The 21,836-nt window shown below is 44.3% G+C and overlaps 1 protein-coding gene across 1 annotated transcript; it reads right to left on the bottom strand.

Moving 5' to 3' along the window:
* Nucleotides 1-5,372: 5,372 nt before the first annotated feature.
* On the bottom strand, nt 5,373-7,249 carry LOC117520596 (complement C1q-like protein 2). The gene is made up of 2 exons (XM_034181911.1): nt 6,369-7,249; nt 5,373-5,744 (listed from the first exon to the last, which is right to left on the bottom strand). The coding sequence occupies exons 1-2, from the start codon at nt 6,963-6,965 to the stop codon at nt 5,565-5,567; spliced, it is 777 nt and encodes a 258-aa protein (XP_034037802.1). The 5' UTR covers nt 6,966-7,249; the 3' UTR covers nt 5,373-5,564.
* Nucleotides 7,250-21,836: the final 14,587 nt, after the last annotated feature.

The following is a 21,836-nucleotide window of genomic DNA, read 5'->3' as shown; positions in this document are numbered from 1 at the left end:
CAAGCTCAAAGTTTTTTTTTTCACTCAAACAGCTGGCCTGTAACTACTGCATGCGCAGGGCATTATGGGAAGTCATGAAATCCACTATTCTGTGTGACCTGGCAGAGAAGCACCTCTCTGAAGGGGGTGTAGCCAGCAGTAGTTCCACTTCGTTTACAGCCCAACCAGCCCGGCTATGAATTGGACCAGATACTGGCTTCGCATTTTGGAGTGACATTTCCAACTCCTAAATGACCAATAGGAGAGCAGCGCTGGAATTCCCTCTCCTAAATGACCAATAGGAGAGCAGCGCTCGCGCCACATGACGCATGGGCTGACGTCCCCATCTTGGCCACCAACCAATCACAGGCTAGGAGAAAGAAAACAGTTTCTGGCCCAATTCAGGGTTGGTTGTCGGTCTATTTCCTTTAAAACAAGAGGCACAAAAACTGGTCCAATTTATTACATTTTTCCTGAACAAAATTTTGTGTTTTTTATTTTTAAGGATGTATTGCCTCAGTGTCTGTGGGGTACTTTTGGTTACAAACTTTAATATCTGTATTAAACACAGTTTTTGACCTACATTAGCCCACTAATTAGATGCATAATGTTACCTTTAAAAAAAAAAATTATTTCATACATCATTTTATTGAATAGAGTGAATTCCAACTGTATCATTTTCATGCATGTGGATTTGCCATGCAAATTAAGTGACGGCATCTCAGTCATTCAAAGACATAAGGGGTGTCCTTTTTTTCACTTTATGAATTTATTAATATGTAATGAGACATTAAGTCTGCCGGAAAACCTTTTTTTTAAATACGTGTTATTTGGCAGCACAATAAGGTGTCAGGCCCTGCAGACCTAATGCTGGAGAGCAGTTTGGTGTGCAGTGTTCATGCTGCAAGGGAGTGCAATACGTTCAGGCTCACTGATGAAAAATGTGAGCCACAATTGTTTAAAGGACAATCGGAGAGGCACCTGCCAGAAACCCGCAGGTTGTAGTCCAGGACACACGCATATGCACATGCACACACTCTATAGGTCACAGCACAATAAACAGTTTTGCATAAAATATGAGGTTCCATGAAGAAATGTTTGGCTTGTTCTTTAACAGCATTATTATATCATAAAGTGCAACTGCTTTTACTTGGATGGACTATGTAAGAGATCTTCACACAATGAAAACTTTGCCAAACAATATTTATTGGCTTATGTGAGAACTATAACAGATTTGGTATCAGTAAAAGACATCCATTTATATCTCTCATGTCCCTATATTTTCTCAAATGCCGATCATTACTGTAAGCCCTGTAATTAAAAGGCAATCAAGATGGTCTTTTTTTTTAACAGCACTGGAGTATTTTATCAGAATGGAATAATTAAACAGGTCCACTGAAGTAAATGACAGCAGAATTAAGACACGACAGAAACACAATACACTTGTTTAAGTTGTCTCACCATTTTTAAAAGTTTCTCAGCGTGGGGTATTGTCATTAAATTTGCTATCTGCCTGCTATGGTTTCTGGCAAATCTGCCAGAAAACCTCTTGACTGATCAACTCAGAATTTTCAGGAAATATTTCGGTTGATATCGTGCAGCCATGCCACTCTGTGCACACCTGATATAGTCAGAATTTGGAATTTAATAAGAGTAGGTCCTGGATGGGAGACCACTTTGGAACACCAGCAGCTAGTGATGGCTATATGAGGCCTTATGAAGCATTTGCTGTTTGTTCTGAGTTCAATAGATAGTTGTGTCTGTTTAACTAAACAAACAGTGTTAGTTTTACCCCGTTCTTATTGTAATACTGTCCCTTACAAAGTACAAAATCAAACTATTTCTCAGATTAAATTTATTCGAAGTCACGGTGACAAACAGGCCTGGATTCTGGAGGACTTCTCTCTCATGGGAGATCCACCCATCCAGAACCCCAAACAAAGAAACTGAAACAGTTTTATAAAACACAATATGGGTGTGACGAAAAGTGGACCTTATCTAGCAAATCCTTCTCTTACTGGTCTCCCGTGGACCTAGAGGGAGGTCCGGACCCCTGCCTAAAATCCGTGCAAAGACCAAACCTACGGTAACTTGATTCTCTTTGTTCTAAGTGCTAAAACCAGTTAAATCCAGTTCCACATGCATGTTTAAGCAGATAACAGGCTCCTAGTAAAAGTATATGATCCTTTAAGTAAAATGATAACTTGCTACCAAAACAAAATAATAAAAACAAAATAGTATATAAACCCACAGATACGTATATCTAACAACAGATAAAAGCAAACTGAAGTGCACTATGTTTTGAACCCTTTTTTGAAAAGAGACCGCCACCTAGTGGGCTTTAAAAAAACCTGCAAATGCTTCATAAAACCTCATATGTCCATCATTACCAGGACCTGTGCACGTTTCATCATTTATAGCTTGAATGACATCAGGAAGGGCAGCTAGCAGAAAATATTTTGGGGTCAGCTAGTAAATATCAAGCTTACTGGAAGTCATAATACTCATTTATGCTGTATGTTTTTGATTGTTATCAAGCCTTGTATGTAGGCTATATTGCACAGGGTAAGTTCAAGAACAATATGAATTTTGAGCTCAGAAAGTCAAGTCAGTCAAGGTCACAGGAAACATATTTTTTCCATCACAAATTGCTTTTGAAGCTATTAATGTTTATCACTGCCTAATGGCGCTTTAGGGCCCCTTCACACATAGTACAAATAAGTAGAAATCAGGGCAAATAACGGCGGAACAGTTCGTACCATCGAGCCGATGGGCAGGCGTGAACGATCCCGCTGTGATGGTTTCGTGCACGCAATGGTGTCATGCATGAGTGTGCATGAAACCATCGCAGTGGGAATACAGTGCAAGCAGCCGGAGCATGTGTAACCACATCGCACAGCTGCTGTGAAAAAAAAAAATACATCACCCACGGAATTCGAAATTGCAATTTACAAAAGCTCTGATTGCCAGCCAGAAACTTTACCACTGTGCCAACATTGCTGGCCCGTAAGGTCTGGAAAAATGCCTGAAATCAAGAAGGAGATGGACGTATTTAAAAAACAAACAAAAAAACCCATACACCATAAAAATAAACACCGCAGTTTACTAAATCCCTCTTATCAAGCGGACAATACAAGTATGATCTGTCTGTTCCTCTGTAGATGACCCATGGTCACAGACATACAGTCATGAAATGACATGAATGAGAAGCAGGGTGCTCTTATCATGTCCACATCTACTGGTCCGGTGTGTCCAGCCGGCCCAGCACACGTGTCTGGCTTGACATGCGTGTCTTGTGGATGGCGGACTGCAGGACAGACACCACATCATGTGGAACAGAGCTCACACAGGTGGTGTGACATTCAGATCACCCGCTGCGTGTTATGATCTGACCGTCCGTATCATCTGGAGCAGCCTGTAAGTGTGCGCACAGTGCGCCCGCTCGCTGCAGCCAGTCGCAACAGCGGTATATGTTTTTATGTATGTCCACATGAGGACAGCAAACAGACACACACGCGCCACAGTGGACAGTTCATGTCCGTCCAAACACAGTACATGTTCTCCAGCTGGGATGTCCAGAACCAGAGAGCTGCAGCTGTCGGCAGCTACACCCCCTGTCCGTCCAGAGCACACACCAGTGTGTCACTCTCTTCTGTGTTATGTGAGCTGTCAGTGAGTCTCTGGTCAGCAGCTGACAAGCACCTTGCTGTAGTGTGTGCGCTCAGACCTGCCTGTCCGGCCCCCATGTGATCATGTCTGGGTAGCATACATATCAGCATTTTATGCAAGTGTGCCCCCCCTCTCGGCATGCCACGTTTTTTTTGGGGGGGGGGGGCGCGAACCACACATATGCCACATGTGTTTATGCACGGTGACATCTGCTGGTTGCTCTCTAATCCAGCGTGGCAGAAAATGCTCCAAAAATGGCTTATTTCTGTTTAAATCTAATATGTTTCTCATATATTTTGTAAAAGCTAAGAAGAAATAAACATGTAGAAATCTAAAAATGCTGTTTTTGAGACCAGATAAGTGATTTACAAGACATCTTACAGATGTTAGCGTGCACACACCATGTATGTGCACCACGTGTGGTCAAAGATACCTCAGTTAATTTCAAAACCTCATGCATGTGCACATGTACTCCTACAGACAGCGTTAAATAGAAAATAAAATATTTGTCATGGAATTCCCCCAGGTAAGTATGTCCTTTTCATTAAAAGATGTAATTTTGGAATAGGTTTCTAAAATAATCCAATATTGTGTTTTTTTTTTTGTTTTGTTTTTTTTTTATTATTTCAGTAGAAACTAGATTTTGTCAGTTTGAGAAATCTGAAAGGCCGTACAGCTTTAAGCTGTTTCCGTCGCTTGTTCAAAACAATTCAGTTCAGTGGATTTATTCATTAATATCAATGACTGAAATTCACATGATGCTCACCTTCCATCTCCATGTCCCAGCTCTTCAAAAGATTTTAGAAGCATTTTAAATTTACTTTGTGTCTTTTTTGTCGTTTATTAACAACTGTGAGCTTTGGGGAAAACCTTTAAAAAAACAGCAAAGTAAAACCAGTCTACAGTACAATATCAATCAATCAATCAATCAATCAATCAATTTTTTTATATAGCGCCAAATCACAACAAACAGTTGCCCCAAGGCGCTTTATATTGTAAGGCAAGGCCATACAATAATTATGTAAAACCCCAACGGTCAAAACGACCCCCTGTGAGCAAGCACTTGGCTACAGTGGGAAGGAAAAACTCCCTTTTAACAGGAAGAAACCTCCAGCAGAACCAGGCTCAGGGAGGGGTAGTCTTCTGCTGGGACTGGTTGGGGCTGAGGGAGAGAACCAGGAAAAAGATATGCTGTGGAGGGGAGCAGAGATCGATCACTAATGATTAAATGCAGAGTGGTGCATACAGAGCAAAAAGAGAAAGAAACAGTGCATCATGGGAACCCCCAGGCAGTCTACATCTATAGCAGCATAACTAAGGGATGGTTCAGGGTCACCTGATCCAGCCCTAACTATAAGCTTTAGCAAAAAGGAAAGTTTTAAGACTAATCTTAAAAGTAGAGAGGGTGTCTGTCTCCCTGATCTGAATTGGGAGCTGGTTCCACAGGAGAGGAGCCTGAAAGCTGAAGGCTCTGCTTCCCATTCTACTCTTACAAACCCTAGGAACTACAAGTAAGCCTGCAGTCTGAGAGCGAAGCGCTCTATTGGGGTGATATGGTACTATGAGGTCCCTAAGATAAGATGGGACCTGATTATTCAAAACCTTATAAGTAAGAAGAAGAATTTTAAATTCTATTCTAGAATTAACAGGAAGCCAATGAAGAGAGGCCAATATGGGTGAGATATGCTCTCTCCTTCTAGTCCCTGTCAGTACTCTAGCTGCAGCTAGAATATACATATTCACAGGTGGCACCATCCTTCACTTTAAGCAAAAGTGAAAACAAATCATTATACTTGAGAAATAGCAGTTTTGAGGTTGGCCTGTGACTTTTGGCACCTATTTCAGAAATCAAGAAAACTGAACTCCAGTGGAAATGCTTTTCAGTGTTAATTGCTGTCCGTGAACGGCTGCCAGCTTTAATCTGGGTATAAGATAAAGCCAGAGAAGGTGCTGTATTTGTTGTTGTTGCCTCCGTGAGCTTTGCCCCCATCCAGTTTGACATAGACCTCGTCTCCAGAGTCCAAGTGCAGCACGGCACTGTTGCTGGCATAGTCGTAATTCTGGTCTGCGTCTTGGGCTATGGCACTGGCACGCACCTGCACCAGAGAAGCACACGAATCCTTGTAAAAAGGTATTTCAGGTGTAAAATCTTCATCAGAGAGACAAGATGTAACACTGTAAAGCACCATTTGCGGTCGTTTTTTTTTTCAATCTGACAAAATTGCGCGGAAATCGATTAACCTAATTTAACCATGAGGAGAAGAAAATAAACCTGACCTCAACATCAGTTATTTTAGTTAATTATGCTGGTACAATCAAGAAAAGAACATTATATACAAAAACAACACTCGGATCCGGTTTTACGCACGAGTGCCAGAGCCAAACAGCACGCTCTAACGTGACTCAAACTGAAAAAAAGAAATGCCATAGGTAATCCATATTATGCTGTATTTCATAATGATAAAGTGAGTAAAAATATATACATACAATAAGAAACAGGAGAAGGATTAAACCCAAAGCGATGTTGTGCGCTTTTGGTGCGTAAATTCAAAGACGCGTTTCATAATGGAATCAATTATTGTAGTTTCTGACCAAAAATAATTTAATCAAACAAATATCGATGTTTAGAATGTAAATCTAGAGAATTTTCTCGACATTTGCGAAATGGTAATTGTTTCCACCCGTGCGTAAAGACATCGCACGACGCATATTCGTGTTACCTGCCCGTTTTTGCACAGGTCGGCCCACATGCTGGTTCCGTCTCCTCCTCGCATCAACACATGGTACGTGAAGAAATAGATCCCGGACACATGGCACGTAAACTTCCCCGTGCTCGGGTCGTAGTAATTCCCCAAGTTTGTTATAACGTCGTCAAACTTCAGCACCTCATATCCCTCATGCGGATTCTTCAAGCCGACGTAAAACGCTATTCTGAAGCTGCTGCTCGATGAGTTCGAACCGTCGGGTTCGCTGTTGTCAGCGCCCATCTCTCCGGCTAACGCGGGGTAGGAGAGTTTGTTGCCGCGTTCTCCCGGCGGGCCCCTCGGTCCTGGTGGTCCCGGTTCCCCCGGCGGGCCTCTTGGTCCAGGTTTACCCGGGCGTCCAGGCTCGCCGCGGCTCCCCTGCGACATCGGCGGCAGCGGAGCGACGCCGTTAACGTTCTGGATCACCTCCATGGCGGTTGCGCCTCCCGGTTTGGGATTATACGGGTCGCAGATCATCCGACAGGTGCCCATCATCTCGTAGTAATGAGCGGAGGTCTGCGAAGTGCGGAGCAGCAGTAAGGGCACGGCCACGGCCACAGCCAGCAGAACCATCGCGACAGCGTTCACCAGAAACACCTGCGTCCACTTTCTCCGCGCGGTTCGTGGACTGATGGACGGCAGACTACCCGCTGAGCCGCGCGGGGAGGGAATCGTGGCAGACGGGCAGAAGGTTTGACGACGAGGAACAAACAGAGAAGAGATGGAGTTAATTATGAGCGCATCACCCTGTCCAGCTGTTCCGCTCTGCGGATGTGACCGCGCTGCGGGTGCGCAGCTGGATGGATGGATAGATGGATGATTGGGTGCGCACAGTCTGTGCGTCCAGCTGCGTCCATCTGTCAAAGTCAGCAAGGACGGGACTGGAAAATGAGATCAGTAACGCCAAAGTAAACCCTCATTATCTCGTAAAAAATATGTACAAACAAACAAAAAAGTAATCGAATAAATAGCGCCTTTGTTAAATCTGCTGATGCCTTCAATCAGTAATTAACCATAACTGCACTATAATTTGCAGGTAAATAACACTAATTTGGTGCAACATGTTAAACTAATTTGCCACAGTTTTGTCAATGAGTGTTTTGCTTTCAAACCCACAACAGGCAATAATATGGTTACAGAGGACAAAACAAAACTGGTCCTGAAACTTTAAGAAATGTTAAAAATACTTAAAGCTACAGTGTGTAGGATTTAGAGCCATCTAGTGGCATGTTTGCAGATTGCATTAAGCCTTTACTTGTCACAGTATAGTGTTTTATTCACGGGTTTACCTTTTTTTGGCAACACCCCCCCCACACACACACACACTTTTTTTCTCTTTTGATAAACAATATGCATGAGCCTCCTTTTCACAAAAATGAGGGTTCTCAAACTTGTTTCCTTGGATTAGCAATGAGTATAAGGTGTATAAGAGCGCAACCTGCTTCCCTATTCCACTGATATCCATATCCCACCTCTCCAAAAAAATGCAGCTGCAAACCATTAAAGAAAAGTGTTGAACCAAAGGGCTTCAAATGGAAACATTCAAATTAATTACCTGCAAGTTTATCCAAATTAAGTAAAATTTATGACAAAAAGTTAATTCAATTTTGATTAACTTTTTGTTAACGGGGTTGCCACAGCGGATACAGCCAGATCCGCATTGGTAACTGGCACAAGTTTTACACCGGATGCCCTTCCTGACGGAATTCCAGTTTTACCTGGAGAAACACACACAGTCGCTGGTGTTCCAAAGAGGTTTCCCATCCAAGTCCTAACCAGATCCTGCTCTGCTTAGCTTCTGAGATCTGGCGAGATCAGGCTTACACAGAGCAGACTGGCTGCAGGGATTTTATACATTCATGAATAAAATATTAATTATGACTAAATTAATATAATAAAGGATATTAATAATTTATAATATATAATTAATGTATGTGTACAATATAAATATAATGCAATGCTGAAATACCCTTGGCCATATGAGCATTGTGTTCTTTATAATTTTCAGTTGTTTAATTAAACATTAAGATCCTATTGACTTACGTACAATTTAAGCCCCTCTATCAATCAATCAATCAATTAAAAATAATATTTACATTTTAACCACATCTGCAGGAGACCTTGCGTGTGCTTGTACGTGAGCTTTTTTCAAGAACAGAAGCTGTGCAAATCAAGGAATATTTATAGATCACCCTCTGTGCATTTGCAGGTTATGAGACAAATTTAACTCCATAGAAAGTTAGTTTGAGTTAGCAAAAGTTAGCACGTTAACATCAACAATTTTGTTCGAGGTGTTATTAGGTTCCAAAAACAGAGTTTTTAGTTTTAGAAGTGTTTATTTCTTGCTAGCTTTTACATAATAAATGACAGAGGTTATATTAACACCCAAACAAAATGGAGGTGTGCAGCTAGCTAAACGTCATCATGCTAACGTCTGTGAAATGTTTTCTAAATCACTTTAGAGGTGTTATTATGTTCCAAAACCAGCATTTTCAGTCTTAGAAGTGTTTATTGCTAACTTTTAACATATACTGTTATGAGAAACATGTTATATAAACATGTAAATGAAGCGATTTTAGACAGACCTGCCACTTCACAGCGCAGCTCTACTCTGATTGGCGGTTGCCCCCCCCCCCCCCTCAAAAAAAAAAACAAAAACGGAACAGATTGAAACAGAATGTGACATTTTAACCCCTCACTAATGCCTCCTAAAATAGGTCAAGGTTAGCAATCTTTGAACTTGTCCAAGGTCTGTGTCCCAAGAATGTTCCCTGTGAATTTGAAGACGTTGGCAGTAATGGGACTGGACTTATGCTGGACGGACGGATGGACGGACGGACGGAAAGCCTTCGCAAAACTCCAATGGTCATATTTGATGGCCTTGGTAAAAATTATCAATATATTCTGCTGGGATGGGCTCCAGATGACGCTTAACTGGAAATAACAGGTTCAGAGAATGGATAGATGGAATAAATGAAACATTTTTATATAATTTGTTTGTAAATAAATGTTTTATAAAAAGGCAACACAGTGGCTTAGTGGTTAGCACTGTTGCCTCACAGCAGGAAGGTCATGAGTTTGATTCCCACCTGTGGCCTTTCTGTGTGTAGTTTGCTCCAGCTTCCTCCCACATCCAAAGACATACAGGTTAGGTGGATTGGATACTTAAAATTGTCCGTAGGTGTGTGTGCAGGTGTGAATGTGTTTGTTTGTCTATATGTGGCCCTGTGACAGACTGGTGTCCTGTCCAGGGTGTACCCCGCCTCGCGCTCTATGACTGCTGGGATAGGCTCCAGCTCCCCTGCGACCCTTAATAGGACTAAGCTGTTGAAGATGAGTGTGTGTGTGTTATATAAAAAGTGAAAATCCACATATCATCATCACATAAACATTACAATTTGAACAAAGTTTTGTTATGCATATGCATATTTGTGAATGTGTGTGTGTGTGTGTGTGTGTGTGTGTGTGTGTGTGTGTGTGTGTGTGTGTGTGTGTGTGTGTGTGTGTGTGTGTGTGTGTGTGTGTGTGTGTGTGTGTGTGTGTGTGTGTGTGTGTGTGTGTGTGTAAAAGCTTGGACACACTTTCCTATTCAGTTGAGTGGGAATGTGTGTGCAGATTTTTGACTGATAGTGTATATAATTCATTTATTAATTTTTTGTACCCGCTTATTCCAATTAAGGGTCACAAGGGAGCTGGAGTCTATTCCAGCAGTCATTGGTTGAGATGTGTATAAAAGGGAGAAAAAAACATACGTTTAAAATAGACAAAATCTGTTATTTGTATAAAGCGGACAAAATCCATTATATGTATAAAACGGACAAAATCCATTTTTTTCTAAGTCTGCTGCAGTGTTACCTTAAAAACCCTAAAGCCTGATTTATGCTTCTGCAGCTCTGTAACTCTGTGGCCATGCAATGACCATATACGCGTGATCCTTTTAACGTTCTCCATCGCATCTTTATGCGATTTACCGCAGGAACAGCGCCTTTTTCTGGATTAATTTGTCCCTCACTGAGCTCCACTTGTTGTGTGGGCCGCTGAAGAGGAGGTACTGCTGGCCCAAGCACGAGAGGGCGTCGGAGCGACCGGGAGTGACAGCTGTCACTCATCATCCGTACCAGCTGTCACTCATCCACTACACATCACCACCACCATAAAGGCCGGACTGCAACTCCACCTCCCCGCCGAGAAATCATCTACCATTCAGGTAACTTCTCTGCTAAGCTTAACTGTGACTAATAGTCTGATCTCATTTGCAGCCGTTTTCCTGTGACGTGTCCTTGTCTGTTGAATTGGCGTTTGGTGTGGACTGCGACGGCTTCGCCTCACACCCCAAACCAGATAAGTGGTTAAACAGGAGCTGCACGAGTGTGTGATTGGAGGTGGAGGTGCTCCCTCCTCACTGAACACTGACTGTGGGATTACTGAGTGTACGAACTCACACTCATCAATACTGTTTCTGTTCTCTGCCAGCAGTACCGGGTCTGACTGCTGAAGACAGTGGCCACCTGGGGCGCAGGGCTTGGCGGCTCCGGTGTTCTTCAGATCCGTTGGTGGTGGAAGCTGTGTGGGATCCGGCTCTTCTCTCGCCAGATGTCTTCTATCTTCGAGCCTGCCCACACGTCACCTTGTGTATAATTGACATTCCACCATATTGTTACTGTCTGTACGTCGTTGTGCAATTCACAACATTAAATTGTTACTTTTTGGCTTATCCATTGTCCGTTCATTAACGCCCCCTGTTGTGGGTCCGTGTCACGACACTCTCACAACAGGATTTCTCGGCCAGCGTCACGGATCCCGAGGGGCATCAACCATCGCTTGAACAGCCAATGGAAGAGCGAGGTGCACAGGTGCCAGCAGGAGGCGTGTTAGGTGAGCTGCAGCACATCTTAACCACTTTTACTGCTCGGTTGGACTTAGTTACTGAGCAGGGCATTATTCTCAATCGAAGGATGGAGGCTCTCACCACCCAGGTGGAAGCGCATGCTCAGGGCGCTGCTGCAGCACCTCCTCCTGCTGACCGTATGCCAGAGACAGACATTCCACTGGTCGTTCAACGAACCCCCCCACCTTCCCCTGAAGCATACATAAGCCCTCCGGAGCCGTACGGAGGCTGTGTGGAGACGTGCGCGGACTTCTTGATGCAGTGCTCGCTCGTCTTTTCACAGCGTCCCGTCATGTACACGTCAGACGCTAGCCGGGTGGCTTACGTTATAAATTTGCTTCGAGGAGAGGCATGCACCTGGGCTACGGCGCTCTGGGAGCAGAATTCACGGCTCCTAACAATTTACACTGAGTTTGTAAGGGAGTTCCGACAGGTGTTCGACCACCCTCATAGAGGCGAGACCGCTTCAAGCGTGCTGCTGTCGATACGACAGGGGTGTCGGAGCGCAGCGAAGTATGCAGTCGACTTCCGCATCGCAGCAGCGCGAGCCGGCTGGAATGCTGTTGCGCTCCGCGCCGCCTTTGTAAACGGACTGTCTCTGGTCCTTAAGGAGCACCTGGTGGCGAAGGACGAGCCACGGGATTTAGACGGGCTTATCGACCTGGTTATACGGTTAGACAACCGATTAACAGAACACCGACGGGAGCGAGACGAAGGGCGTGGTCAGGCACAAGCCGTCCCTCTTCCTCCCGGGTCCGAAAGGGAGCCGACTTCCCCACGCTCCACAGCCAGGGCTCTCCACGTGACGACAGCTCCCCCTGCTGACGTTGCTATGGAAACGAGCAGGGCCAAAAAGCGATCAGAGCAGAGACAAAGGAGGCTGATCCGTGGAGAGTGTTTTCTCTGCAGCTCAACCGAGCACACACAGAGAGAATGCCCCAAACGGTCAAAACAGCAGCACTCGTCCTTAGAGACTGGGCTAAGGGTGGGTCACAACACTCACGCGGGGAGACCCCAACAATCTGCACGTATCCCAGTCACGATCCTGAGTGGGGATCTAACCCTTCACGCCCCAGCACTGGTGGACACGGGGTCGGAGGGGAATCTGCTGGATAGCAGATGGGCAAAGGAGGTTGGGCTCCCTCTAGTGGCCCTACCGTCACCATTGTCGGTGCGGGCACTAGATGGCACCCTTCTTCCACTAATCACACACCAGACACAGCCAGTGACATTGGTGGTGTCTGGGAATCACAGGGAGGAGATTGTGTTTTATGTAACAACTTCTACCTCCCGAGTGATTTTGGGTTTTCCATGGGTGTTAAAACACAATCCCCGGATTGATTGGCCGTCTGGGGTTGTGGTTCAGTGGAGCGAAACCTGCCACCGGGAGTGTTTAGGATCCTCGGTTCCACCCGGTGTGACAGCTAAGGAGGAGGTTTTAGTCCCCCCCCAATCTGGCGGCGGTGCCAGCTGAGTACCATGACCTTGCTGACGTCTTCAGCAAGGATCTGGCACTCACGCTGCCCCCACACTGTCCGTACAATTGTGCCATTGATTTGATACCGGGTGCTGAGTACCCGTCCAGCAGGCTGTACAACCTCTCACGTCCGGAACGCGAATCAATGGAGACCTACATCCGGGACTCGTTAGCTGCCGGGTTGATCTGGAACTCCATCTCCCCGATGGGTGCTGGTTTCTTTTTTGTGGGCAAGAAGGACGGCGGACTCCGTCCATGCATTGATTACAGAGGGCTGAACGAGATCACGGTTCGCAACCGATACCCGCTACCTCTGTTGGATTCAGTGTTCACACCCTTGCATGGAGCCCAAATTTTCACAAAATTGGATCTTAGGAATGCTTATCACCTGGTTCGGATCCGGGAGGGAGAAGAGTGGAAGACGGCATTTAACACCCCGTTAGGTCACTTTGAGTACCTGGTCATGCCGTTCGGCCTCACCAATGTGCCCGCGACGTTCCAAGCGTTGGTTAATGGCGTCTTGCGGGACTTCCTGCATCGGTTTGTCTTCGTATATCTAGACGATATACTCATCTTTTCTCCATAAACTAAGACCCATGTCAAGCATGTACGTCAGGTCCTACAGTGGTTGTTGGAGAACCGGCTGTTTGTGAAGGGCGAGAAGTGCGAGTTCCACCGCACTTCTTTGTCCTTCCTGGGGTTCATAATCTCCTCCAACTCCGTCGCCCCTGATCCGGCCAAGGTTGCGGCGGTGAGAGATTGGCCCCAACCAACAAACCGTAGGAAACTACAACAGTTCCGCGGTTTTGCAAATTTCTACCGGAGGTTCATCAAGGGCTACAGTCAGGTAGTTAGCCCCCTGACAGCCCTGACCTCCACAAAAGTCCCCTTCACCTGGTCAGATCGGTGCGAAGCCGCGTTTAGGGAGTTGAAACGCCGGTTCTCGACTGCACCGGTTCTGGTGCAGCCCGATCCCAATCGCCAGTTTGTAGTTGAAGTGGACGCCTCTGACTCAGGGATAGGAGCCGTGCTATCCCAGAGCGGGGAGTCCGTCGGGTGTGGCGTACCGCACGCTCTGCCCTGCTCAGAGCCCGGACGAGGGCTAAGGCCCATGCAGACCGCCGGCGTTCCCCGGCCCCTGCATACCAGCCCGGGCAGGAGGTTTGGCTATCCACAAAGGACATCCCCCTGCAGGTGGAATCCCAGAAGCTAAAGGACAGGTACATAGGACCTTTTACTATACTCAAAGTCCTCAGTCCGGCCGCAGTGAAGCTGAAGCTGCCAGCTTCACTGCGGATACACCCCGTTTTTCATGTGTCAAGACTCAAGCCCTGCCATACCTCACCACTGTGTGCCCCGGGACCAGCGCCGCCTCCTGCCCGGATCATCGACGGGGAGCCCGCGTGGACAGTACGCCGGCTCCTGGACGTCCGTCGAAAGGGCCGGGGGTTCCAGTATCTGGTGGACTGGGAGGGTTATGGCCCCGAAGAGCGCTCCTGGGTGAAGAGGCGCCCTGCTTGAAGTGCGGGCTTCAAGCACGAGAGGGCGTCGGAGCGACCGGGAGTGACAGCTGTCACTCATCATCCGTACCAGCTGTCACTCATCCACTACACATCACCACCACCATAAAGGCCGGACTGCAACTCCACCTCCCCGCCGAGAAATCAGCTACCATTCAGGTAACTTCTCTGCTAAACTTAACTGTGACTAATAGTCTGATCTCATTTGCAGCCGTTTTCCTGTGACGTGTCCTTGTCTGTTGAATTGGCGTTTGGTGTGGACTGCGACGGCTTCGCCTCACACCCCAAACCAGATAAGTGGTTAAACAGGAGCTGCACGAGTGTGTGATTGGAGGTGGAGGTGCTCCCTCCTCACTGAACACTGACTGTGGGATTACTGAGTGTGCGAACTCACACTCATCAATACTGTTTCTGTTCTCTGCCAGCAGTACCGGGTCTGACTGCTGAAGACAGTGGCCACCTGGGGCGCAGGGCTTGGCGGCTCCGGTGTTCTTCAGATCCGTTGGTGGTGGAAGCTGTGTGGGATCCGGCTCTTCTCTCGCCAGGTGTCTTCTATCTTCGAGCCTGCCCAGACGTCACCTTGTGTATAATTGACATTCCACCATATTGTTATTGTCTGTACGTCGTTGTGCGATTCACAACATTAAATGTTACTTTTTGGCTTATCCATTATCCGTTCATTAACGCCCCCTTTTGTGGGTCCGTGTCACGACACTCTCACAACACCACTTCTTTATACAATCATCAACCTCCAAACCAATGATACATGCAATTTCTTCCATGAACTGTGGGTCATTTGAGTGGCTTTTTCAGACTTGTAAAGTTGGTCATATTTATGGACTTTTCTCCCAAACTATTTGATCAATGATCAAAATGTAATCAGCGGGCGGGCTGCAAAAACTTTTTAAATTATGACGAGAGAGGAAGGAGTTTAAACGTAAAAGTGACAAATCACAGCTTTTGTGGTCTCAGTCATTTAGCAGGTTTACAGGTTCGCATGCATGCTTTGCTTCACCCTACCCAGGGATATGTGTGAAACTTAACACAGTGCAGGCAGCAAACAGCATTTTGATAATCTTCACCGGCCTTGTGTTATGCCCTGCCTCATTTAGGTGCAGAATCTGAGCACAGGTTTAAAAAAATAATAAATGGCTGGACTTTTAATCATGGAAATACGGTACCCAGTTTCCTCGAATCAATGAGTGTCAGTGCTGAACCTCATTTTGTACCTCTGTTACTGGGCACGTCCAGACTGCTCTGTCCCATACATGCGAGCAGTTTTTAATGAAAATACATTACGATGGGGTGGGATGTTTTGTCCAATGTGAGTGAAAATCCGTTATCCAAAATCTGTTATATACGTGTTAAATACATGTAAAAGCATACAAAAGCATTGGGACTTTCACTTTTGTCTGGTGAGAGCAAATATGCAGTTTATACGATGACGTGTAGGTGAGTTTTAATTTATATATATATATATATATATATATATATAAAAACAATGATAAATATGTGGTATTTATGAGTGGAATGTGGAGCACGTTTACCATTTAATAATACATACTTTGATTTTGATGGCAAAAGTACATACTGTGTACTTACTTTTAAAACATCTGAGGTCATTTATAGGAATATGGCATTATATTAGGTTTTCATAGTCATTTCATAAATGAGGGAGCACTGGCAGTATCTGACAGCATGGTGCTATTAAAACTCAATTACTTCAGAAATTAAAAGATATAAATGTCCTTTGTTGTCAATTTTCATATGCCAGTACTGTAATCTGCAACCAAATCCTTAACAAAATATTTGTTCAAAATGCGAGGGGTCTTTTCAAAGTCACTCCAACTGGCTGAGAGCTGCTTCTTGACACAAGCGACCAAACATATTGGTCATCACTTGCAGACGCTATCCAGAAAATATGAGCACACATGAGAAACAAAAGCAAAAGATGGACGGGGAAACAAAAAATGTATGCAAGAAATACACCAGAGACATCGACACCTAGGTCCAAGCTTCCCGACTTGTTTCACAAGACCCACATGCATTGAATCTCAACTCCTTGCCAAATTGATATTCCGCAGCAGCAGTCAGCAGGCAGTCATTACTCTGTTGCATTCAGATTTGTCTTTTATGTTGCTTTGTCTTTCATTGAGACCCTTGTTTTATGAGCACATCAGTTGAATCAGACTATTATTAATGGCCTTCAATGGCTATTTCCAAGGAGAGTTTGTTTTGAGGCACTCAATAAAGAGACCCTTACCGAAAATAGCAGCTATTGATTTTGCCCTCAAGCTCAAACATTCCCGAAAGGATCTAAATTGCTTCAAAACTGAAAGTTGGGAACTAAGCACCTGGAAATGGGGCGTGGGCCCCACATCAACAACAGAGGCTTTACAGCTCAAGGCAATGTGGAGAAATCTTCAGAGGCCAGAGACGAGGCTTTGCCGAAGCTCCATGGTCCCGATATCGAAGCCTGGTGCAGCCCTGAGCAATTTCAACTTGTGCGCGGCTCAAATTAACTCCTCGGAACACTGATCCAGCAAGGTCACGCGTGTCTGAAGGTGATGGAAAGGCATCAGGAGTCACAAGAACAGGGTCAGAGATGAGGCAGAGGTTAAAAATCAAAAATCCAGCTGGCTGAGATACATCAAGCAATTTGAATGTCAGGCTTTGTGTCTGAAACAATCACCTGCAAAACAGTGCATCTAGTGAGTCAGACTGGACACAGTGTCGACACTGTGCACTTAACTTGCTAGCAGCACTTGGCTTTTAATCACACTGTGAAAGACTTGGCCTATTGGTATCTTAGTTTAATTTGATTTTTTTTAAAATCTTCTCCTAAATAGAAGACACTTCTCACATTCAACTGAGATTTTAATATTCTTTCCTAATTGAAAAGGATGCAAAATCAGGTTTTGTGCAACCAGGAGGCAGTGCCACTCGAAAGAAAATGCAAGAACAAATAACTGATGTGAACTCCCTGACTGGCTAAGATTTGATTTATACATGAACAGTACCTTTGCCAAATGAGGTTTCTTTTGTATTTCAGTAATATCTTTGGGTCATTTTGTCTGTCTGTTGGCCAGTGGACATTAAAAACAAAGTGCAGATTTTAATTATATTTATTTTGGAGGTAGGCTTTGTGACAAGGAGGAGTCTTTTGAGAAAGATCCAGACCTGTGTGCAGAATCATTTTATATATTACTGCATTATACAACCCCCATTTCAATGAAGTTGGGACGTTGTGTAAAATGTAAATAAAAACAGAATACAATGATTTGCAAATCCTCTTCAACCTATATTCAATTGAATACACCACAAAGACAAGATATTTAATATTCAAACTGATAAACTTTATTGTTTTTTGCAAATATTTGCTCATTTTGAAATGGATGCCTGCAACATGTTTCAAAAAAGCTGGGACAGTGGTATGTTTACCACTGTGTTACATCACCTTTCCTTCTAACAACACTCAATAAGTGTTTGGGAACTGAGGACACTAATTGTTGAAGCTTTGTAGGTGGAATTCTTTCCCATTCTTACTTGTTGTACGACTTCAGGTGTTCAACAGTTCGGGGTCTCCGATGTCGTATTTTGCGCTTCATAATGCGCCACACATTTTCAATGGGCGACAGGTCTGGACTGCAGGCAGGCCAGTCTACTACCCACACTCTTTTACTATGAAGCCACGCTGTTGTAACACGTGCAGAATGTGGCTTATCATTGTCTTGCTTAAATATGCAGGGACGTCCCTGAAAAAGACGTTGCTTGGATGGCAGCATGTGTTGCTCCAAAACTTGGATGTACCTTTCAGCATTGATGGTGCCATCACAGATGTGTAAGTTGCACATGCCATGGGCACTAACACACCCCCATACCATCACAGATGCTAGCTTTTAAACTTTGCGCTGGTAACAATCTGGATAGTCTTTTTCCTATTTTTGTCCAGAGGACACGACGTCTATGATTTCCAAAAACAATTTTAAATGTGGACTCATCAGACCACAGCACACTTTTCCACTTTGCGTCTGTCCATTTCAAATGAGCTCGGGCCCAGAGAAGGCGGTGGCGTTTCTTGATGTTGTTGATATATGGCTTTCCCTTTGCATGGTATAATTTTAACTTGCACTTGTAGATGTAGAGACAACGAGTGCTAACTGACAATGGTTTTCTGAAGTGTTCCTGAGCCCACGTGGTAAGATCCTTTACACAATGATGTCGGTTTTTAATGCAGTGCCACCTGAGGGATCGAAGGTCACGGGCATTCAAAGTTGGTTTTTGGCCTTGCCGCTTACATGTAGAAAGTTCTCCAGATTCTCTGAATCTTCTGATTATATTATGGACTGTAGATGATGGAATCCCTAAATTCCTTGCAATTGAACGTTGAGAAACATTGTTCTTAAACTGTTGGGCTATTTTTTCATGCAGTTGTTCACAAAGTGGTGATCCTCACCCCATCTTTGCTTATGAATGGCTGAGCCTTTTGGGGCTGCTCCTTTTACACCCAATCATGACACTCACCTGTTTCCAGGTTGGTGTTCTTTAAGCATTCATCAACTTTCCCAGTCTTTTGTTGCCCCCTCCCAGCTTTTTGTTTTGCGTATTTTTTTTGTCCAATTTTGCATGCTTTTTTTTTTTTTTTTTTTAACAGCGCATTGTGCTCTGCGTCCTTATCAAGCAGACCGGTGTTCTGTCGAGATGACGGGACACCTGTTGCGGCACCGGGAAGGGAGAGCATGCGCATTGTGTTCTGCGTGTCTGTTTATAAGAATCTTCTCGCCAGAAGAAAAAACTACCCATAACTGTGTTCTTCACTCGGAAAAAGACACCTGCAGCGAGGTGTGACTCAGTGGAAAAAGGCGCGACAGTGGCGCGGCGCCAGGATGAAGAGGCGCGATCAAAGGTACTGTGAAATACTGGTCAGTCACTATTAATAATTTCTTATGTGTCCAACCTCGTAGGTTGATTGTTAAAATTAAATTTGTTAGTTCTAAAAGCCATCATAATTATTTATAGGAAAATGTTCTATTTTTATTTCTCAAACAAACTTTGGGCCTGAAACAGGTTGGTCTTATTTTTCTACTAAGGTTTGAACTTTGAGAGTGTTTACACACAAGAGAAAAGTGAGAAAATGTTAATGCCTGTTTGAGAAAAGTGTATAGTGTGTAGTGAGGGGTTTTACAGCCTTAAAACATCTATAATAATTGTAAAAAATAACGCTGACTACTTCACGGATTTCCCCTATTGCGGGCTATTTTTAGAACGTAACTCCCACGATAAACGAGGGACCACTGTATATCTACATGAAAGGTTTATGTGGGGTTAATCTACTGTCTCGTGTCATTTCTCAGATCAGTTGTTGGTTTGGTTTTGTGGTATGTAGGAGATCACTTGACCGAGGGTCTATACGTTCAAATAATAATTAAAAAATACTGTCATCACTCTTTACTCTTAGTCAGTCTCTTACAACGGTGTAGCCTAAATAAACAAGCTTTCTAGGAGCGCACCCAATTTATTACGCACGCTCAGAGGCAGGTACCCTCCGGTGCGCACTTTTTTTGTGGAGGGGGGGCGCCCCCGCTCCCTGTGATAAACTCATCGCCCCCTTAATATTTTTTTTCTGGCACCGGGCCTGATGTTACCCTGTAACATGATAACGAAGCATGACAGCTGGTGCAAACTAATCCTTTTAAAAATGCTATTAACCAATAATTTGCATCATTTTTTTACCAAAATTGGAGCAACTTTAAATTTTGACCCCTGTACAAACTGAAACTGACCTTTGCCACCATTTTTGCTGTTTTTACCCCATAACTCCATGGAATTCAGTCATAGATAGTCCAAACTATACCTTTTTGGAATCACTATTATCAGACAAATACTGTGGTATAGTTTTCAACATGATTGGAGCATTTTTAAATTTTGACCCCTGTAGCTCATTAGAGGTCAGCTCCAGGATGGCTCCATATCTGTAAATAAACATGAGTTAATTTAGAATATGTGTGCCAAATTCCATGCTTTTATCACAAAATGAACAATTTTTATGGGAATTTTAGCTAAGCTGCACCACAACCAGGTTCACTCCCATCCTGGACTTATTTGGCAGCGTGTCGAGGGTGTACCCCGCTTCTCGCCCAATGGCTACTAGGGTATGCTCCAGCGTCCCCATGATCCTTAACCATAGATTGTGTATACAAAGTGAAACCACCAGTGTTAAATTAACACTGACAGTTAGCATACAGTATGGTCCCACTCTGGCCAGAGTAGGACCATATGTACACTGGCAGTGTTAATTTAACACTGTCAGTGTTAGTTTTACAGCATTGATTTTACTGTGTATATACTGCACAAAGCCTCCATGACACCACCCATTGGTTTGTTACAGAGACCCAGAACAGACAGAATGACACCCTTGTCTGGGCATCACCATGTTGAGAGCCCTGCCCACACTGATTAATGATCCACTCATTATTGCATAAAGGGGCGGAGCGTGGGTTGCTCAGTGTGTGACAGAAAACAGCCTGAACACGCTGATCTCTTCGAGTCGGAACCTCCAGCTAAAAGCAAGAGTTGGTTTGAGTGTTTGTTAAATCATATTTTGGGGGACTGTGTGGTGGTTGTCCTAACGATTTACCTTGGTGTGAACATTAAAAGTTATGAGCCGCTTATTTTATCAGTAATCCTACATTAAGTGTACATAACAGATGAAGCTATCGACAGCAACGTGCCAAAACTGTTAGCATACAACATTAAATCCAATGAGAGATTCACTCAGTGTGAATATTGCAACAGAGATGTCTTAGATGATCCTTTAGGACAGTGGTGGCCAAGATCGGTCCTTGAGAGCCACATTCCTGACACTCTTAGTTGTCTCCCTGCTCCAACACACCTGAATCCAATGAAAGACTCGTTAGCAGACTTTTAATGAGCCTTTCATTGGATTCAGGTGTGTTGGAGCAGGGAGACAACTAAGAGTGTCAGGAATGTGGCTCTCGAGGACCGAACTTGGCCACCCCTGCTTTAGGACATTTCACTACAGAACAAGCCGTATTATTCCAGATGTTTGTAATACAACACCCCAAACAAACAGAAATAGCAACAACATGAGCAAGTGGCTCCGCATCAAGTGGTGTCAGGGAAATTTATTACTTCATGTAACCTTATGATAGCATCTTTGCGATAGAATCTTTTTTGTGTACAGAAACTGGTGTCAACGTTGAATTACTGATCGTGCCTGTACAAGAAATTCTCGTGATTGTATTTCGTGATATGGGTTGTGCAACCTGTGACCTGACCAGAGACTAATCTTGTGAAACCCAACAAAGCTACCAATACATGCCAAAACCAGATGACAGCTTCACCATACATGCCAAAACATGTGTTGTACTGACAGTTTTTTGCTCCTCCTATACAAGAGTGTGCGAGCAGAGCTCAGTGAACAACTTTTGACTGTATGTTGACTGTTGTTCCCTTGCTGCGCATATTCACTCAAGATCTTTGAACTTACTCGGTCTGTTTGACTCTGAGTTACGGTCACAGTGAGAGGAAGAGTCACT

Source organism: Thalassophryne amazonica, chromosome 1 (genome assembly GCF_902500255.1).
Source record: "Thalassophryne amazonica chromosome 1, fThaAma1.1, whole genome shotgun sequence".
Lineage (NCBI taxonomy): Eukaryota > Metazoa > Chordata > Actinopteri > Batrachoidiformes > Batrachoididae > Thalassophryne > Thalassophryne amazonica.
This window is presented reverse-complemented; position numbering and strand designations above follow the sequence as displayed.